General features: G+C 43.0%; 1 protein-coding gene and 1 long non-coding RNA gene across 8 annotated transcripts in view; one reads left to right on the top strand and one right to left on the bottom strand.

Annotated features, from left to right (window-relative positions):
* LOC128902474 (uncharacterized) lies at positions 1–14,408 on the bottom strand. 7 transcript variants are annotated; one of them, XR_008463806.1, is made up of 5 exons: positions 13,932–14,408; positions 11,831–11,974; positions 6,852–8,580; positions 6,006–6,250; positions 1–3,115 (listed from the first exon to the last, which is right to left on the bottom strand). It is a non-coding gene; the product is annotated as an uncharacterized LOC128902474 (long non-coding RNA). The 7 variants fall into 7 exon arrangements; XR_008463801.1 differs by having other exon boundaries at positions 1–6,250; positions 6,852–7,027; positions 7,870–8,580; XR_008463813.1 differs by having other exon boundaries at positions 1–6,250; positions 6,852–7,023; positions 7,870–8,580.
* A 2,669-nt stretch (positions 14,409–17,077) lies between these two features.
* Positions 17,078–20,996, top strand: part of ARID2 (AT-rich interaction domain 2) — a 105,758-nt gene continuing 101,839 nt past the window's right edge. Inside the window, exons 1-3 of the mRNA XM_054185531.1 lie at positions 17,078–17,568; positions 17,729–17,822; positions 18,959–19,056. Coding sequence (XP_054041506.1) covers positions 17,477–17,568; positions 17,729–17,822; positions 18,959–19,056 — 284 coding nt within the window. The 5' untranslated portion in view covers positions 17,078–17,476. The remainder of the gene's footprint in view (positions 17,569–17,728; positions 17,823–18,958; positions 19,057–20,996) is intronic.

Below are 20,996 nucleotides of genomic sequence, written 5' to 3'. Positions count from 1 at the left end.
AAAGGGGAAAAAGTCTCTGAGCTTAAGTATCAGGGCCTGCATACGTCCTACAAGGTGAATACAGATGTGATCTATCACTTAAAATAGAACCTGGCTTTTCTTCAGTGAAGGCTGCAACTTCCCACCTGATGTATTTGAAGTATGAGGATGACAACTCTTCCTCCTGAAGAGGATTCCTCATCTTATCTTAAATGAAAGGACATAAACACCAACCAGTATAGCATTCTAGGCTATAAATCCCAAGGAAAACAGGCACCTGCAGACAGCAGTACCTCTGCTTGAAAAAGCTCCAAGGCCCTCTTTTGCACAAGATTTTTTCACTAGACTAAGCAGTCCCACTCACTCCTGAGTTTTGCAGTTCCTATTCCAGGGCAATTATTCTATTCCTCTGTACAAAGTAGGTTAGACATCCAACTTAAAATTGCAGATTTTCCTGCTCATGGACTACTAGACAGCTTTTTCAAGCACCACAGCCAAGCTTCAGGAATATTTGGGGCAGGACAGTATGTTTAAAGTTCTTCACCTACACGCTGGATACTATGCAGCCCTGATGATATTTTTTTCATCAGGGCTCTGATTCTCCTTTTCCTTCAGACTAGAAATCCCATTCCTTTGGAAGATGGGTTGCTTTTCAAGTGCAGAATGCTCTCTTTGTTCTCTTCATCAACAAATATCACACCGTGAATGTTAAAGGATATCAAATTTGGGCTTTGTAGCAAGAAGCAGGAATACAGGCTCTGTATGGCCCTCTGCCACTGGAAAACACAGCCAGGTTCGTGAAATGGGCCATTGAAAAATTCTGATTTTTCTCTTAGATCATGCCAACCACTTTAAGTTTAGGTGCTATAATTTCCTTCAAATTTAATTTTATGGTTAACCTCAGCTGTAAATATATATATTTTTTTTTTTTTACTGTGGTAGCACTTAAGATTCCCCAATCAGCGTGTCACATTTTACTGGGAATCACAGGTCCCACAGATATCAAAGGGAGTCTCTACCAGGAAGTGTTTGCATTCTTAAGTTGTGCTCCTTCAGTTATCTGCGTGCACAACTTTATACATGAATAATCCCATAACGTTATTGAAGATTTCACAAACACAAAGTTCAGGCATGTTTTCAGATAACAGGTAAATTCACTTGAAACAGGAAAATACAATATGTGTGAAAACAGAGTTTAATCAGTTAAAGAATCATGTTTAATATAACAATGTCTCCATTTTAATAATTAGCTGTTTCTGATTTTTTTCTAGCATTATAAACAGATAAAACTTCAAGAAGGTATCTGGAGAAAAGATAAGTGAATTAAAAGGATTTTTAGCATTTTAAGTGAAATGAAAAACTTCTAATGGATGTTAACTGCACGTGAGGCATCCAAGCCTACAGTTAAGAGAAAAATGCGATGCTGCCCTCCCAGTTCAGTCACAGCAAGCATCTGGCACAGCAAGCATCAGGAGCACCTGGCTCCTTTGATTTCACATGAAACGCTGACCCAGGACCTTGTTTAGAAGCAAACTGCAGCTAAGTGAAAGAGAAATTCCAAGTGCTTTATAACTCCAAGTGCTTTATATAGTGTTTCTCAGTTGCGTGAGAAGTACAACACGTGGGCTGGAAAAGTATGGACTTTGTAGCTAAAATCTGAAATTTTTACTTTTAAAAAGAGGGATAAGTAAGTTATCTTGTTTCTTCATCTCCATTCCTGACTTTCCATATCCCCTGCTCTAGCTCACATAATAAATACAGACTACTTTTTATAATGTCTTATTGTGAGAAAAAAGGTTTTACACTGAAGAACATGAGTTTACTTAACTTTGAGTACTCTGAGCCTGTCCCAAGGTCTACACTGCATGACATTTCTTTTTACTTCATATGCAGAGGCATTTGACTCGTCCTTCTGAAGCCTCCCAAGGCTTTCAAGCAATTCAAGGGTCATAACTGTACTGCGACTGTAAGACATGATGAGCCCTTGTGTTATCCTACAGAAGCCAAGTCCCCCGTTGTTGAAGTAAGACAGAGAAGGTGGTGAGACTGATGTTGCTCCATTATTCTGGGCTCCAGCCCAACCCTTTTCCATCACTGGTGTGGTGGAACTTTCACTGCGAGCTGTTAAAAGAGCTACCTCCCCTTGTTTTTCTAAAGCACAGCATTAGTTTGACATGATTGACATTGGAAAGGGGAGGTTTTCTAACTGAAAATCAACAGTTAAAAGTCTGTACTTATTTTTCAGTTGCTTAACTTTACTGATTATAGCATAAAATTATAATTTGGGATTAATTGCAATTTCATTCTTCCCTCCATACTTATGGGGGAGTCACAAATCTCCAGGCTGATGTCCTGTAGCTCCAGTCCCAAAGTGTTGCAGAGAGGAGGTAGAGGAAGTGGAAGCTGAAAAGAAGGCTAAAATGGCCAAGACTTACCAGAAATTAAAACCAACGGGTCTACAGGAGGGCAGCAGTTTGGAAAGTCAAGAGGAGACCACACAGTACTTCAGCACTTCACCATTCAGTTTTAATGTTGACTGAAAATATTAATCTTACCAAAATGAAGCCTGTGGTATGTGTCCTTTGTCTCTCTCATCTGTATGAAGATATGCAGGAGGCACAGCCGTTCCAGCAATATCCCATATGTGCACTCCATCAGGTATGGAATTTATTTCATACATGTGTTTATCTTAAAATTTACACTCAGAAAAATAGTGGTGGGGGGGGGGAAGTATATATGTATCAAAAATTTAAACATAGATGTGCCATGGTTCAAAAGGCTCTATCGTAGATTCTTCATGAGCAAAGGTGAGAAACTTATTTCCAAATCTCAATCTTGAAAATATCCAGCAAACATGGCTCTTTATGGATATTTTAGGCTCAACTTCCCTCCATACCCAAGGCCCGCAAATTCCAAATTTTAGGTCTTTGGATAGAGTGCAAAGTTCTATGGCACACAGGCTGGAAGTAGGCAACAGAATATATATAATAGAGTGGTTGTCAGCCAAAATGCTTTTTCTAATTTATGTACTGTCTATGTCCATCCCACACAGACGTGCTGCATGTACAATGAAAGTTAGTTTTCTATTTCTGTTTTCTTGTAAATACCACAAGATGACAGTTGTACCCCACCTGCCCTGAAAAAGAAATAAGGAGCACAGTTAACTATTCAGCCAGGTGCACCCCTCTCAGAATGCCTGTGACACCCGGGCCAAGCAAACTAGAGGAAATATTTATCAGAAGATCCACCAGCTCTCTTCATCATCCTTTTAAACAGCAACAAGGAACTGTTAGCAGCACCTAACTGCCTTGATTTCAGGTTTCTTCAACTCCCTGATCAGCGTGGGACAACAAGAAGGACAATGAGGGACCCCTGAGGGATGTGCTTTAGGCAATCCTGCTCTAGCAGGGGAGTTGGACTAGATATCTCCGGAGGTCCCTTCCAACTCTGAAGATTCCGTGATTCCGTGTAATGCTTTGTCCTGCTGTTGGTACCTGAATGGTGCGGATGCTGGAGTCTTTGAAGGTGGACTAGAGGAGGAGGGAGCCCTGCCTTTCCCTGATGCTTATTTCCACCTTCTCTTGCACCGACACCGCCCTTCACACAGTGAATCTTGTTAGGTAACGTGTCCCTTTAAAAGGTAAGTTTTTTGTCCTGTTAAGTTTTCATCTGAATTAATCTTCATCTAGGTTGCAGTACAGCTGTGTGAAGGCTAATGCCAAGAGGAAGGAAGAAGAGGATGAAGGTGGATGGTATGCTTCTGTTTGGAAGCAGGACCAGTTTAAGCTATATTAAACTAACTGCGGAACAACCTGGTGTTACCTAATCACTAGCAGTGGATCCAGAACTTGCCATTGGTTTGAGTATTTAGTGCATAACTGTTAAAAGCTACTCTGATGCAGGATGAAGCTACTACTGCCGTTCAGAAAGTAGCTAGTCAGACTGGTACTAATTACTGAGCTGCTAGCTTGGCAAGTCAACTACTGGATTAGGTTAGTGATATCATTATTTAAATTATTTACCTGCAGGTTTTCAGCCTCAGGGATTTGCACAAAATCTCAGTTGTTCCTAGAACAAAACACCACCACAAGACCCACACTGGTCAAAAGTAAGATATGGATCCTGTGCATGCACATGTTCATGACTCAGAGGTGACCCCATAAGACTGCTGCCTCCTAAGTTATATTATGTTCCATGTTTTGAGGAGATCTGAGCTTTTACATCAAAACTTGTCCAATGAAAGAGCTAGGAGTTGTCCGATAGATTTTTCTTCCCCACCTTAAAGGTTTAAGGGGCTTTTAAAGTGCATGGACTATTTTGTCCCCAATTAATTTTACGTATTGGGGTAATCAGAGTCTTAAGTTAATACATAATCTGGCACACAATTCACGAGCTACTTCCTGTAGTAGCTACTTTGTGGTAATGACATGTCATTTCTGTAGATTGTGCAAATTGCTGGCTCTGTTTTTATACTTCAATAAAATCTGTTTGCATAGCTCATACTTCTCCTTTCATTACAATTAGGCAGGCAGAATTTCAAACAACAAAACTTTACTGTTCGTGTCTGCACGTTAAATAACCACTGCAAAGTATAAAGTGTTTTTAAAACAATATAACAATGTGCAAACCGCCGCGAAGTTGTACTGAAATTGCAGTGTACTTGGAGAAGTGACTAATGTGCAAACGAAGCACACACAGATCAGCTGCTTGCAATGCTCCCGTCTCCTCTCCACACACCCTTATTTCTTGTGTAAGTGGTGCATCATGCAATATGAGGGAGAGCTAAATTCTGGGATCAAACACTATAAATGTATATACATCTCAACTGTCATTTGTATCTCATATTCAGACAGAGGACTGTATTTTCATACAAACCATCTACTTTCTCTTACATCCACAAAAACACTGAAATGTCATTGTTTAGAGATCAAGATACATATAAAGTATATTAAAAGACCAAACCCTTACTAAAAATTAATTGGCAACACTGCTGCAGAATATTTCTTTGCAAGTATCTTTACTTACTGTCTTTGAGTAGTGAATCGGCAGCAGCTTTGTCCGCTTGATTTTGACATGAACGAAGCATGATAAAGTGAACTATTTATCAGTACTTAAGTCCTGCTACTTTTATCATCCATAAGACATTTCACAGAATACCAGGACTCTGGTTTTGAGAGATGATCCAACATTTTCTGGGGACCACCACTCAACTGCTGGGACTTACATGGCGACGCAAACCCTTTTTAGGTATTTGAGTGTGGGTCCTGGAAGAAGTTACAGGAGCTGTGACTCAAAGAGCTCCTGTTCTCTTACTGATAGGTGGAGGGCACCAGCAGAAAGAACGTCGCGTTCAGCCAGGCTGGTACCATGCTGCATTTGATAGTTTACGCTCAAAATGTGCCACCCTAGATAGCTGGCCTGCAGTGCTCCCTCCTCCCACCACACCCAGGCACGTACCCATTTACTAATTCCTTTCCAAATGTTACATTTCCCATAACTTCATTTGCATTTACAAAGCTGTGGGTTTTAATATTTCCTGCTGCCTCCTATTTGAGATCAGCAAGTTTACTAAAGCCATAACAAATTAACCCAAAATACGTTTGGTGATGGGTGGCTTTGCTTTTACCAATTTTTAAATTTCTTCCTAAGCTCCAGTGGGCAGTACTCTGCTGTAGCACTGGACAAAGGGGAAACTTAAGAGAAACTCCTTCATTAGGCAGAACAACTCCAGCATTGGAACAGGCTGCCCAGGGAAGCAGTTGAGGCACCATTCCTGGAGGTATTTAGAAGGCAGGCTGACATAGCGCTTAGAAATATGGTTTAGTAATGGTTTTTGTCAGAGTTACGTTGATGGTTGGACTAGATGATCTGAAAGGTCCCTTCCAACCTAGGCAATTCCATGATTCTAATTCTGTAACTCATTTTCGAGACGCCTGGAGAGCTGTGGTCTTGACGTGTACACAAGAGCTTTTTAGAAGGCCAGTGACTGCACAGTGTATCATTTGTGGTGGAGTTTTGTCACCTACCAAAGCAGGGGAAGATCTGCTGGAGTACCTAAAAGGCCATCTAAAATCCTCCCAGTTTTTCCTTCAAAAATTTGCAAACATCATATTCCCTCACTTCCCCTGAAAAGACGGTGAAGAATCCTGAAGCTGCTTCGATGATTTGTTTGAAAACTGCCTGCTTCTCTCCAGCTGGCACTGAACCACTTGCAGGCACACAGAAGAATTCAGCTTCGCTGACTTCTATGCCCAGGAACTGGAACTTGCCACTGAAAGCAGAAAGAACAAACAAAAACCAAGTTTTCCTTTCTGCTTCTTCTCTGGGACCAGAAGAGCACCAAAAAGCAGACTTTTGGTGACTCTATAACTAATGTTCAGTATAATATCCAAATACCTAGTGGAATATTTAATGAAGAATATTTTTTATAGAACAATAATATTAAACCATCAAACTCTCAATTTACATTAACTGTGCTTATGAAGATCATCTAAAAGGAACTGCAAAGCCTTCCCTCTCTCTCAATCATAGGGTTTTTTTGTTTTGTTTTGGAGTTTTTTTGTGGTTTCCCCGCCCCCCTCAAACAAGAGGCATGTGACCACAGAGTAGCCCTCTGCGTTCTGATTACATTGCTAGAAGACATGTCCCAAACGTTTTGTGAGGATGGGATGGGGACAGGATAAGGACAAATAAAGCAAACAGCTGTGTAAAGCTTTTCTATCATTCTCACACCTAACTGAAGCCGGTAGTACCACAGCGAGGACAAAAAAGCTCTTAGCATTATGCTCACGAGCCATTCATCAGGCAGTCCTTTCCTAAAAATAAAACAAATAAACAAGAACAATAAAAAAGAAATAGCAGGCAGTACTTACTAGGCTAAGCCTTTGTTAGCAATGAAGCCACCAGAAGCCCTTGAGCAGAGATTAGCAAACTAAGTAATCCTTTGGGAATTCTCCCAGGACATCCAGTCAGTTGATGAAGCTGTTCCAATCTTGGACTGAGATGCTGTGACAACAGTTAGGGCTGAATGCGGTGACGCCAGCTCTGCCTGGCAAAGGGATACAGTTCAGATACCACCGACGGCTCAGTTAATGTACCTAACACGGCAATTGCTTCAGCTACTCAGAGCCATGAGCCCATTTGAGGAGGCCAGCACCAAAATCACCACTTTAAGGAATATTGTCATTACTTGGATTGTAAGTACAGGACTTGCTACCCTCCTTTCATACACTGTATCAGGCGGTGTTATTCTGAGTAATTAGCATTATGTTGGAATGAGCTGAGCGTAGCACCAGATAGCCGACTTCCTGTATTTGAGTCCAGTGTACAGGTATTTTGTAATCACATTGTATATAGCGATCATAAATGCAAACAGAGACAAACAGCTACTAGGATATGTTTTCAGGATTGAATTTCAATAGGACTTCCGGTTCCAAAACAGCTTGTGAGAAGAAACACCTGAAGATACACTGTTTTTTTCAGAACTTAAAACTACTTGGGACGAAGTTTTCCAGGCCAGGTGTCTGCCTCAAGCTGGTATTTTCGAAAGAAATTTTCAACAAGAATCTAAGTATGAAACTAGGGGAGAAAAAAACCTCCCATTTTCACTCCAGTACAGAAAAAAGCCCTCTCAATGTACTTGAAAAGGCCTTTACTTTGAAGAGAGAATTTGAAACTTAGTGGGCGAGTAGACTTTGAATCAGGGATATGCCTCTTGGGCAGTTTTCCTATTGAACATCACGATAAAGCAATAAGCTTTTGAATCTCAAGCTGTGCAGGCACAGCAATAACTAACTAACTAAACAAACATTTAGAGCTAGAAGCTGGGTTTTCTGAAAATTCTGTGGCATCAGCAATGCTGCAGGTGGGTCCTAGCAGCGTTACTCCTACCTGAGGCAGCAGTGGGGACTGCAGCTGATGCTGGGGCTCCACCGTGCTCCGTGCTCCCTCTTCTGGCACCCAAACCAGCGCCAAGGATGGGAGGGGAGGGATGGGTGATGTTGGGCGGCTACAGCAAACGCATCCTCTTGGGTATATCCCATTTCTATTTCTGTCTTTATCCGGGATTTACGCAGAACAGTGAGTTTCTTGCATCACACCAGTGGCCCCTAACGAAGTATTTCTCATTTTCTGACTTCCAAGTCCAAGCCTCTGGAAACTACATGCAGAAATACCAGGCAGTATCTACTATATGCATACAGCCTTCTTGACTGCAGCTTCTGGGTGCTGTAAACATTTCAAAGAACAGAGCATCACCACAATCTTGCACTAGAAAAGCCCTAATAATGCAGACAGGGCCACAGCACGTATGCACAAGTTCATGAAAAAGCCGATGGCTGAATTCAACGCGGCTCTAAAGTTATGGCTAGCACTCCTATTGCTAAACTACCTCTACTCTCAAATAACCTCTAAATTATATCCATTGAAACTGTGCTTTGATTAAATGAAAATCACCTCGTATTAGCAGCCATTCTTGTATTGAATTCCTCCGTGCCTTAGCTTTCTCAGCATTGTAGTGATGATAATGCTACTAGCTCAGAATTTTGGGAACACGTTAGTATGAGCATTCAGATACTCTCCTAACAACTGCTCCAGAAAAGCCTGTAAGAAAATGCAAAAAAAATCTGTATTCAGATAAACATGTAAACAACATGCACATAAAGAAGCATAACCTCTTTTTTTTTTTTAATTCAGTGAGCAGGATCCATCTCAAACTGAAGGATCATGCATTAAAAAAAGTGATCATGTAATTAAAGATTATCATAATACACACGCATGATGTCACACAGATGGAAACCAAAAAACTATCAGACTTATACTTCAAGTCAAGAACACTTTGGCAGCTGAAAAAAAAATAATCCAAATGTCTACATATTTTCTTCTATAAATAAGTAAATTGATCCTGATATGAACTTGGCTGCAACTAGTTACCCAAACTTTAAAAAAAAAGATCATTAAAAAACATCTTTGAAAGCTTAATTAGCATATTTTGGCACAAGGAGAGGATTCCTTAGCACAATACTTAAAACAACATGGGGAAACTCACATTATCAAATCTGTACTAGAATTTCTGTATAGTACTGCAAACATGACACAAACACCTGGATTAAGGACACACAACTCCATTTTCATAAGTGCTAAGCACAACAAATTCCAAAGGAATGCCATGGGGGCTCTGCAATAGCTTAGCAACCTCTCGAAGGAAAAACTACGACATTATTTCATTTTCCTAAAGCAAAGTGAAGAAAGAGACCAGGCTTATTAAAATAGAGGTAACAACAGATCAAACACAATATTCTAAGGTTTTCATTCACAGACAGGCTTGCCTTACTTTTATTGTCTTTTAAATCTAGATAAACTTGTAGCATTAAAAAAAACTAAATCTATTTTGACTTTGTAAACTAACGCTGGAGTAACTTGATGAAGGATGAAATGGCACAGGAAGAAGTTTCATTCTGCGAGACGGCACTGTAAACTGAGGGCACTGCTATTCACGCTGGGGAACTCACTACAAGCCGTCCCCTGCGCAGCACGTGACTTAAGGCACTGGAAGTTTGTGTTCAAGAAACTGAAATACAATACCTACAACGATAAAGAAAGCCTGAAGATTACAAATCAAGTGTGAATAGCTGCAGTACTGAATATTCCTGAATCAGCAAAAGATGGAAACAGACTGTACAGTAACTGCACCTAAGGAGATTTATCTCTCAAGTAGAAGTCGCCCGTGACACTGCTGAAAGCCCCTTAGAGAGGGGGTTGCCCTGCCCCAAACTATCACTTTTTCCCCTCACTTCCTTTCTTGGGCCCACATTTTCTTTCATCTCCCTTTTTCCTTCCTTTCTCCAGCTTCTGCACAGTTCTCCAACACACGCAAGGGAGTCTTGTAGAGGGAAGAGACCTTTCCCCAGCCTGCGGTTTCCCCGCCAAGCTTGATAAGGACAAGGCTAAGCAGACTAGTTTGCATAATGCCTTTTTAAGAGTGCTACCCCAAATATCCACAGACTCTACTTTTGCCTCTTTGGGAAGGGGTTAGGGGACTATGCCCACTATCCTCTAAACAGCATTAAGGACATCTCAGCTCGGAACCAGACACTGCCCCAGCTCTGTGCGTCAGTCACTCTTCAACACAGGGATCCTGGCAGACCTGGAAGCCCTGAGATCAAGAGTTGATGGAAGACGTAGGAGCACACACACATTCTATTGCTTCTACTTTTTCCTAAACAACTTCGGTTATCCTGTTTGCAACACGATTCTGTGTGAGGCAGATCTTACATTAAGGTTCGAAATTCAGAATAGTAGCAGCTCAGCCTAATAAACATTTTTATAGTATCTGAACAGATTCCCCCAAGAGCTTCAAATGCTGTCATGTTACTGCAAGCAACAGGAACTGATACTTGACTACATTTCATAGCCCTTTATATGTAAACAACCTCAAAAACTGTTTCTCACTGGATTTTTCAGTTATGTAAGATGCTACTGTAGTTAAACAGTTTAAGTCCAATGTTTGAAGTGCTATTTTCAAGTTAGGTGTCCCATCAGTACTTGACCAATGCAGTAAGTTAGAGATTTCTTTTTTTTTTCCTTTCAGTTAATCTGAAAATAGAGATACTTCCTTTTATCTGGGCAACACAACAGCATTCAACGCAATGCTGCTCATCTATCAGCAGTCCATAAGACCAAATCTGTATTAAGTAGACCACCACCAGATAGACCGAGAATCATAATTAAACAACAAAAAAGTCTTCTTCCAAAGTGCATCTGCGAGTATTCGTGCATTCTCACTGCTTTTAAGCATTTGATTTGCTTGGGCAATTTCAACAGATTAATTAGCTTAAATGTTATTTAATCAGTATTTCTTTCATTTACTACTTAAGTTTTCAGAAAAGTTTTTGTAGCGTATATTGAAATGCATAAACTGTCACATGTATTGTCTGTCCACACATTCACAGTTGCACTAACTACTTCCCTTTTCATTTATGCCTATATAAAAGTTAACTAAGGCAACCGCTTACTCAGAGAAATTTCTACATATTTTTAGCTACTGTTGACTGCCATTTGAATCGGTAAAAATATAAAGATGAGACACTGCTACGTGACGAGCAAATATTGCCGGCAGATCTGCAATCCTGAGAACACTCCTACTAATAGCATTTTGCCACTTAAGACTTCTAACAAACATTATGAAGTTGGGAGGTTTGGTTTTGCTTTAAGTTAACTCGAGCTTCCCCACTCGTGTGTGATACCATCATTCTTATACTCTACAAAAACCCTTAAAGTTTGAGACAAATTTAACCTGATCGTTTCCGTATTTCTGAGCACGGCTCCTTTTTAACATTCAGAAGAACTCTCTCAGTTTTGCATCTCAATCAAACTTTCACACATCCACCCAGAAACATGAATCACACTCGTGCTATTTCAGGGAACACGTACAGCTATAGTGGCAGGGGAAGTGTGCCATCCACCAGATCACACAAACCACAGAGGTCATCACAAAGTAGTGCTTCAAACAGGTAATTTACTAAGTGCAAATAGGTTTTATTCTTTTCTAAAAAACTTGCACTGGTTTGCTGTCAGGACACTCCTGACTTCAGTGCTGCAGACCAATGCTTGCTAGAACCTCAAAACATTTTCTGCCATTAAGGCCCTCATCTGCATTACAGGTACGGTAACTTGGGAAATGCAGTAAATATTTTTTGCCTGTAAGAAAAGGATATGAATTTGATAATCTTTGTAAACTTACTGTTGAAGTATTGCCAACCCCAAGTGTTCAGAACACGTTAAGTCAGAACCTACAAAGGACTTGGGATTTCAAAAGCACTGCAGTTTTGAAATCAAGTGGGAGTGCACTTACGTATTTATTTTTACTTCTCCTTCAGTTGCATTTAGGGTTTTCCTGCTTCATGTTTCATACTTCATTGCACAACTGAAAAACCCTCAACTTTGAAGTGTTTTGAATTTAGACAATCATAAAATTCGTTGATTCCAAGAGGTGGACCTTTGTGAAGAACAGCAAGTATCAGAAAATTACAGTAATTAGAGATAACATTTTACAAGGTGTTTAATCAATTTACTTGAGTATTTACAACAGTGTTTACGTAGCCCATTTTTCCTTCTGTTTTATTTCCTGAGTAGTAATACCATAAAAATAAGTTGAAATGAGGAAGGTGCGCAAGACATTAGGAGATTTAGGAGGGAAGTGTCATAAGTCATTTAAATAAATAACTTAAGATTACTAAAAAATTGTTTTTTAGAGACTATCTAAACCAAACCTGCCGGAGTAGTTAAGTTCCACCAACTGTAGTGGAAATTCTGTACAAGTATGCGGAAGTAGCCTGTAATATTGTACATCTGCTTTCCTACCTTTGCTGTACTGTTTAGCATTTAATTTCATGCATAATACCTTTAATTTATGATTTAATACTGTACCATTGAAGACTAGCCACTTACGGTCTATATGAAGTAGCAGCATCTTTAAAAACCGTTAGCACACTAAAATGTAATAAAGAATTTTAAAATATTACTCAGTAAGAAGGGGCAGGACTAATACCTTGCTGAGTAAATGCCCCTTGTTGAAATGTTCATTTGTCACAGCAAGCTGTGCAAACAGAGAATCTTTAGCCTAACATATGCAGTTAACTCCAACACTTCAAAATTTTTTATTAAGAACGGTTGAGATGTCAGTCACTAAAATTTACCACTGGCTTTCTGACCCTTTCTCCTCTACCAGATGCTCATCCTGTAATTCCTGTGTTTATTTTCAGATTGCACCTAGATTATACTCTACTGTCTGCAATCTCAAAAGAGTGAATTTACTCTCTTCTCTAGCCCTTCTAATAGGCTGCATTTTCTAAAAACACATACGTATACACGCAGGCACATACACACAAACAAATAAAAGACACTAACTTCAGTTTCTAAGGATTTAGTTTACTGTTTAATGTAAGTAGCATTCAGCTAGTGATACTAGTTGCTCTAATCAAAACGTAATGCTGCCACAATTCAAGAGCAGCGCAAGCAGAAATGAAAATGGAAATAAGCAAGAATATTTCACCCACCAGAAAGCAAATGCAGAGTTAGTGGCACACTGACAAGAGCAACTGTGGCCTGCTCTCTGAATAGCAGCAGTTCAGCAGACAGGTAATAAGCACGAGATTTAGTATTAAAGATTCAAGAATAAAAAAGTTGTGAAACTGCACCACAGGATGCAGCTATTAGAACGGAAGATTCACTTAGCACAGTTATACTTAAAAAAAAAAAGCAACCAATACACACACACATAAAAAAAAAAAAAAAAGGCACACAACCACTACTGAATAGTGACAATTCAGTTAGTGGATCTGCACTGTCTGTCTGCAAGAAGGCTCATTCAATATATAACATTTACACACTAAAATTCATTGTATAGGATAACTTTTGTAAGTGGTTTATAATAGTACAGGTTTTATTTCACAATTTAAAGAAATTCAAATTGCATTGACAGGTACTATACAGAGATCAATAAAAGGATTATTTTTTCCTAAATAGATTTTTCCCCTACATTTAATCTTTGGTTCTTTAATATGGAACAAGAGATACTTCATAATTCTTAAATATCAACGTAATTTTGGTACATTTAAAAATTATCACTTCCACCAGAAAAAGGTCAGCACCTTTATTTAATCCCATTAAAAAGCATGCATGTTAAGGCAGATAAATCAGAGGAAAAAAAAGTCTTCATTCGCAAGCCCTTTCTCTACCTCAGAAAAAGAGGGGAGCCCCCGTCAATATAAAACCAACAAAACCGGTGGTGTAATGTTAATATCAGCTTCACAACCTTATCAGAGGCGATCTCCAACGATTTCACCTATAAGCTGAAGAACCAAGCTATGAGAACCAAGACATCGTTAATGTAAAACGGTAATTATTACCAAGCTGGCATCACAAGATCAGAGTCCAATACAGACATTTTGTACCTTGGTGCTGGATAGTGTTACTTGAAGCCTCAGCCTAATAGCCGGTTTATTCATAAGGCACGCACTAAAATGAAACAAACAGTAATTAAGTGCTGACAGTGACCTAGTTAGCTACATAAGGAGCTAGATCGTCCTGTCATTCATTACAGGTTCTCCGGAATCCCTCAGGAATCCCTCAGGAACGGCCCCGTCCGCCCGGGCTGCGCGGGAGGGCGGGAGCGGGCAGCAGCTCCCCTCGCCCGGTCAGCCCCGGCCTCCGGCGCCCGCCGCGGCCCGCCCCGGCTCGGCCCGGCGCCGCCGCCCGCTCCCCCGGCGCCCTCGGATCTCAGCGAGCCGGGCCCCGGTGAGCGGCGGGGCCGGGGCGGGCAGTGCCAAGGCCGCCCGCCTTCGCCTCTGCCTTCCCCTCCCCCGCGCCGCAGCTCCGGCAGCTCCGCGCTGGGATAAGGCAGCCTCTGACTCGCTCGCTGCTCGCGTCCCCCTTCACCTCCCTCCTCTCCCTCCCCCAACGCGCACACTTGATAGAAAGTCTCCTCTCGGCGGCGGGAGGGCGGTGAAATCCTTTCGCTCTCCTCCCTCTCCGCAACGCGAACGAAGCCGCCGCCTTCTGTTCCTCAGCCTTGGCCAAGTCGGCGTTTTGTTGACAAGGCTCTGCCGGGCACAAAATGGGGCTGCCGCTTTCCATGGGCGCCGCCATTTTGTGAGGAGCCGCTGCGCTAAAGCTGCCGAGCCGCAGCCCTCGAGTCAGCGGCGGCAGCGGCGGCGGTCCCGGCGCGGCGCGGCGGAGCAGAGGCCGGGGTCTGTGTAATGGTTGAATAAAGTGACCCCCCTCTAGGGAATCCCCAGCTGACAGTTACGTAAGGGACCGTGCGCAATTGCTGTGCCGGAGCATGGAAGCCCACCGAAGCCCCGCTACGCAATTTGCTTAGCTGCCCGCCCGCTCCCCTTCCGCGCACTCACCTCTGTCGACCGCCCCTCGCCGAGGGGAGACCCCCCCCTCTATACCCCCCTCACCCGCTTTTAAGGAATTTTAAGGCACGATTTAAAAACCCCCGCCCTCTCGGGAAGGAAGGTTGAGCTGCCTATGTCTGAACGAGCGGTGTAGCCCCTCGGTCGCTTGTTTTAAACCTCTCTCGTTCACGTTATGCTGGCTGCGGGGAGCCTTGCGCGTACTGTCGCGGAACTAGCAGGGACTCGGAGTGTCACAGGCAGGAGCTGCAGACCAGGATCTGCTGCAGGTCTAATTTTAGGAAGGGGGGTGGCGAGGGGGTGCCTTAATGCTACAGTGAACAGACACTATGCGTTTCTTGCACTGAAATACACGTACCACCCCTCCATCCAGACTTCCAATACAGAGTATTAATTTGAAACTGAAGGATTTCTCCCCCCCCCCAGCTCCCCCCAAAGTGTGAGCTCAGGGCAAATCTTCCCAAGCATCTTACTTTATCTCCAACTCCATGGCTATATTCAAGCTGAAACAGCACTCAAAAGGAAAAAAAAAATTTAGTTGAAAAAAAATATGTTTTATTTCCTGAAGTAAGTTAGTACATGGAGTAGAAAGGAATTATAGTTTTCTTTCTTTAAGCGCTCACTTGGGGCCATAATGTGCCATTGATTTTAAAACAGCTCCTTACTGACTTTAATGAGGAGTTCTGCTTAAAAAAACAATCCTGAAGGCCTGATCTGGCCTTGGATTTCAATGTATTGGTTTGCGAGGGGCAAATGTCCCTCCGGAGTCCCTTAAACTGGAGCCAGCGCTCACCTGCGGCTCCGTCTGCTCACCAGGCCCCACCTGGGCTGCGGCTCGCCTCACCTGAGGAGCAAAGGCCTGACAGAAGGCCCCATTCGCCACATGGGCCCCCTCTTCGCTACCATTTACCCCAAGTGGTGCCAGGCTCCATTGTGGTTCTTCTCCGGGGTTCCCCTGTGTGGAAAACACATCAGGAGAGAAGTGTTTATAAACAGGCTACACACCACAAGCCGAGGGGAAAGCAGCCTGCGGGGCCACTGCTGGCTACTGCCCACCCAGGGCGAGGGCCAAGACCTTCCTCCTTCATTAATTTTATGCTGTATGTTCCATTCACCAACATACAGAAACATATAGGCAGCTCAGACTGAGTCCAGCCCGAAAGCACTTGGGTTACAAGCTGTGGTATACTCCAAGAAGGAAAAAAAATTATATATATATATATATGGAGTGAGCCAGAGCTCAGGCCCCCGCTGGGAAACCTCTGCTGGGCAGCCTCTGCCTGGGACGGGGCTCGGCGTTCTTCCTTGGGGAATTTTAAACACCCCACGCCTGGAAATGAGGGGTTCCTGACGTCGCCCCCCCCCCCCCTCCCGCCCCCGCCGTGCCATCCGGGGCGACTTCCTGCCCTCGGGAACACCTCGGGCCGGGGGAAGCGGAAAGTTTTTCGAAAAGTCCGAATATCCAGCAGTGCCCCCTTCAGTTGTTGTTTTCTCTCCCCTTGAACTCGGGGCGTTGGGTTCAGTCCAATTAAAAAAATTCGGCCCCGCTTCTTTCCAAATCCACCTTTCCTGCCCTCCCCCCACCCCCCCGCCCCCCCCCCACCTCCGCCGTCAGCCAGCGGAGAGAGGCCGATCGGTGCCGAGCCTGGCGAGGGAGGGCCCTTTCCCGGGCCCCGAGCCCCGGAACAACCGGTAGTAGCCGTTTTTTTCTTCCCCTCTTCTCCTTCTCCCTCGCCTCCTTTCCGCCCGGCTTTGTGTGAAGTTTGCGGCACATTGCAGATGAGCCCTTAGCGGCGAGAGGAGCCTATTGTTCCCCGCCAGGAACTGCTTTGCTGGGGCTGCGCTGGCTTTTGCCTTGAGAGCTGCCTCCTGCAGTACCGGCACCGGCCTGCGGGGCCCGCTGTGTTGCGCTCTCCTCCAGGCAGGAGCACGGCGGCCTCAGATCTTTTTGTCTGAGAGAGAAGAGAAGTGAATCCCGCTGCCGCCGCCACCGCCGCCGCCGCCGCCGCCGTAGCCCTGTACAGTGTGTGTGTGTGTGTGAGAGAGAGAGGGAGCGGGCGAGAGGGAGCGGGGGGGGCGATCGCATGGAGCCGCGGCCGTAAGACACACACACACACACACTGTCAATACCTCACTCCGGCTCCCCCCACCTCCCCCCCCACCCCCCCCCCCCACCCCACCACAACAGTAACCCAATTCATTGTGTGATCCAGCAGCACCATGTTGAGTCTCATGTGCAGGCTGGATCGGTTGGGTTTGTGGTGCTGAGAAGAGGCAGCGGCGGCGGGAGGAGGAATTACTGAGAGGTGCCCCTCTCCCTCCCCGTCTCTTTGCCTGTGTGTTGTGTGGAGACAGGACTCGCAATTACCACACTCTCGGGGCTCCCTTATTCCTTTTAAACTTTTTTTTAAGCAAGCCCCTCTCCATGGCTGATCCCCGGCCGAGCACGGGCACCTGGGTCTCTTAAAGACAAGGAGGAGCCGGGGATTGTTGTTGTTGTTGTCGGCCGTTTTTTTTTTTTTTTTAAATTGGATTTTTTTTTTTTTTTACGAGAACCTTTTTTTTTTTAAAATACAAAAATGGCAAATTCGACGGGTAAAAACCACGCAGACCAGCGGAGAAAGGGACTCGCTTTCCTGGACGAGCTGCGGCAGTTCCACCACAGCAGAGGGTGAGGAAAATGGGGAGATGGAACGGGAGGGGGGGAGGCTTTTAAACCGACCAGATCCAACTTCCAGCCCCTTCCCTGAAGGACACGGCAGCCCCAGCGAGGGGAGAAAAGGGGGCAGAGCTGACAAGTTGTGGTGTTTTGTGTGTATCTCCTTTGGCAGGTCTCCTTTTAAGAAGATCCCCGTGGTGGGTGGGAAGGAGCTGGATCTTCACGCTCTCTACACCAGAGTCACCACTTTAGGCGGATTTGGGAAGGTGAGTGGAAGTTTTAATTTGGGTTTCCCTCCCACTAACCTCTTCCCAAAAGTCTCCTCTGACCCCCGGGGGCGGCGGGGGGAGCCGGGGTGGCCGGGAACCGTCCTATTTAAAGCCGGTTAGAGAAGGTGGGGGGTGGAAGAAGGAAGCGAGCAGACAGGCAGGTTGGTGGCTCGGCCTTGTCGGCGGAGCGATGAAGGGGGATCCGGGGGTACGGCGCACACCCCGCCCGTGCCTCCCCCGGAGCCCCCGGCCCCTTCCCCCCCCGGGAAAAGGCGAGGGGGGGAGCGGAGCTCTCCGGTGGGCGAGAGGCAGTTTCTTTCGCTTGTGGTGGCAGCCCTGTGTGTGTGTCTCCCTCTTCCTCACACAGAGGGAGAGAGAGAGACAGAGAGGAGAGAGTCTGAGCGCAGTTTTAGTGCAACTCAAAATTAGCGGGCATGTTTAACATCGATAATCGGCACGGAGCATGGGCTAGGAAACGATCCTCGCAGCCGGGGGGGGCCGGGCGCTGCCCTCCGAGCCCTTCCCGGGGAAAAATAACAAAAGGGGCACCCAAGACGGTGTGTAATCAAATAGCCATCTTTAGGCTTCAAGGCTGGGGACAGAAATGTAGGCCTCAAAAGAAAGGCCTCTCCGTGTCTGTGGATCCCTCTCGGGGGGACCCCCCGGGCGGGCTCCCCCCGCGCCCCGCAGGCCGGGGGCCGCCCCCGCCCCCGCCGCCCGGCCCGATTTTAAACTTCTTTGGGTTTTTAACGGACCGCGGTAGGATTTAAAAGGGGGCGACAGAGGGACTCCCGATTGGTTATTGTCCAGGCAGTAAAAACAAAAACAAACAAACCCCCCCAAAACAACACCAACCCTCCCGGCCGCCCCCCGGAAAAAAAAATAAATGCGTGTATTAAAAAATAAATAAAGTAAAATACCAGTGAGAAGCGGGATTTTTCCCGAAGAGGAAATACCACGACTGTCAGTAAAATATATAGTCCTAAATCCCATATACATTCTTGTTTATTTCTTTTTGTATATTTACCGATTTTCTTCATGGCAGCTTGTGGGGGGTTTTTTTGTGATGTTCGCTGTCAATGACATGTTTATGTGTACGTTGTGTATCTCGGCCTGTGTGTTGTTTTTGACAGGTATCAGAGAAGAATCAGTGGGGAGAAATTGTAGAGGAGTTTAACTTTCCCAGAAGTTGTTCTAACGCTGCCTTCGCTTTAAAACAGTATTACTTGCGGTGAGTGCTATCAAGCTGTAGCAGTAGTATTTTTTGAGTGTGGCATTACATTTGGGTTTCTGTGTGTGCAATAATAAAAATACCCCTTTTAAAAATCTATAAAATAAACCAGAAAGAACTTGTAATTCCTTACTGGTCTGGTGCAGTGATCAGTTAAAGGTAATTCTGCTTTGTATTTATTTTATTTGTATTTTTACATCTGTAAGCCTTAAACTTTGAAGGGATACCAAGTATATAAACAGTGTATGTCAGAGCCATTTTTAGTGATTGTTTTAGAATTACGGTACTGAAGGACTGTTACTAAGAGATCATGTTATTGCAGTTAGAGAAACTTAGCTTAATTTTTGGAGCACTGAAATGTGTTGATACATGTAAACTTGTTTACTGCTCAGTGGGGTCAGGCATTGAATGAAAATGCTTCTGCAGGAAGGTTGACTGCTTTGGATAAATGATATTGTTATCAATTACTAGCTGCATACATTATTTTTTGTTTTAGAGTAAAAAGAGCTAAATAATTTTTGCTGTTACTTGAAAAATAGTAGATTTCTGCAGTTTTTAAAAATAAGGTTACATTCCTTGAAATGATACAGGTTGTTTTTTGTGATGCAGATTATTTTTTCAATGTAGCACGGAGTTCATATTGAATATTTTAAATTACTGTGTGTGTTCAGTTACTAGATGACTTTTTAAAAAATATATTTTTTAATAACTTTTGGTGATTATTCTTTGTGTGAAAGAATTTGAAATTATTGCGTATATAGTGTTTTTAGGTGCTATACATAGACAGTTATACTGCATTTATAATAAAGTTTTATGTACACTGGTTAAGGAATGTAATTTTCTGTTTCTGAATTGTATAAATGATATTTTTCATTGCAATTAATGATAATATAGATGTGCAATATGTACAAAAGATGTATGGGCTTTTGGGCTTCTGTTTTGGTGATCTGAGTACACACAAGCTTTATCTGTCTCTAGTTTGGCCTTGTGAATTAGGAAATGCAGTAATTGTACAGGTGCACTTTCTATTGGTTGTCCTAGATTGACTTCCAGCTTGAAGCTGTAGAGTTCGTAGCACAGTGGAGCAGTTATTGAGTTACAATGATGTCTGCAAAACCTTAGTCAGTTATCTGTAGTTACTGAATTTTTCTTTTTTTTTTTGGTGGTGAAATATGATCGCTTTAAGATCCAGACTAAGAAAAGAAATTACCATTGTTAATAGCTTTAGCAAAGTTTATGATTGCTAGCAGGCCTAGGAAAAAAGTGGGAAGCTCACTTTAGGATGTCCTGCTCTGGTTTGGTTTGGTTTGGTGTTTTTTTTTTTTTTTTTTTTTTTTTCAATCTACTAGATAGTATTGAGGTAGTGTTGCTGAAGATTTATTGAATCATAGAAAGTAGTTTTTTTTCTTTTTGTGTTTTTCTGTTGGGCCATGTAGTCTATTACTTGACTAGATTTTTACATATAATTTGCAAAATGATAGTTTTTTTGGTTTTTACCCTTTTTATTTCCATATTTTGTAAGTGTTTGCATGGTCTAACTTTTTGTAGTAGAAGGTTGTATGTCATTTGTGTTTACATCTGTATTTTGAAAGCATTTATGTGCTGTGACAGTTAACACAATTAATGTTAATTTGGCCTTCTAATGACTATTAATTTTTAATAAGATAATACTTTTTAATTTAGAATCAGACATACAAATGTGTTATTTTTATTATTAGCATGTTGGTATTGACATTATTTAAAATATAGTTGCTGAAAATACATATACATGATTACATACAAATAAGTGAAAGGTTTTTTATTTATTTGGAATTTAGAAAAAAAAATTGATGAACAGTTAAGATGAAGAATCTCTAAAAATGTTGGTTTTATCATAGCCTCTGATTTATTTAGGCCATTCTGAAATAAACTGTCAAGGTTGTTGGTTTTGGGGTGGATTG

The sequence above is a fragment of the Rissa tridactyla genome, chromosome 1 (genome assembly GCF_028500815.1).
Source record: "Rissa tridactyla isolate bRisTri1 chromosome 1, bRisTri1.patW.cur.20221130, whole genome shotgun sequence".
NCBI lineage: Eukaryota > Metazoa > Chordata > Aves > Charadriiformes > Laridae > Rissa > Rissa tridactyla.
The sequence above is the reverse complement of the archived record's forward strand: the minus strand, read 5'-3'. Positions and strand labels throughout refer to the sequence as shown.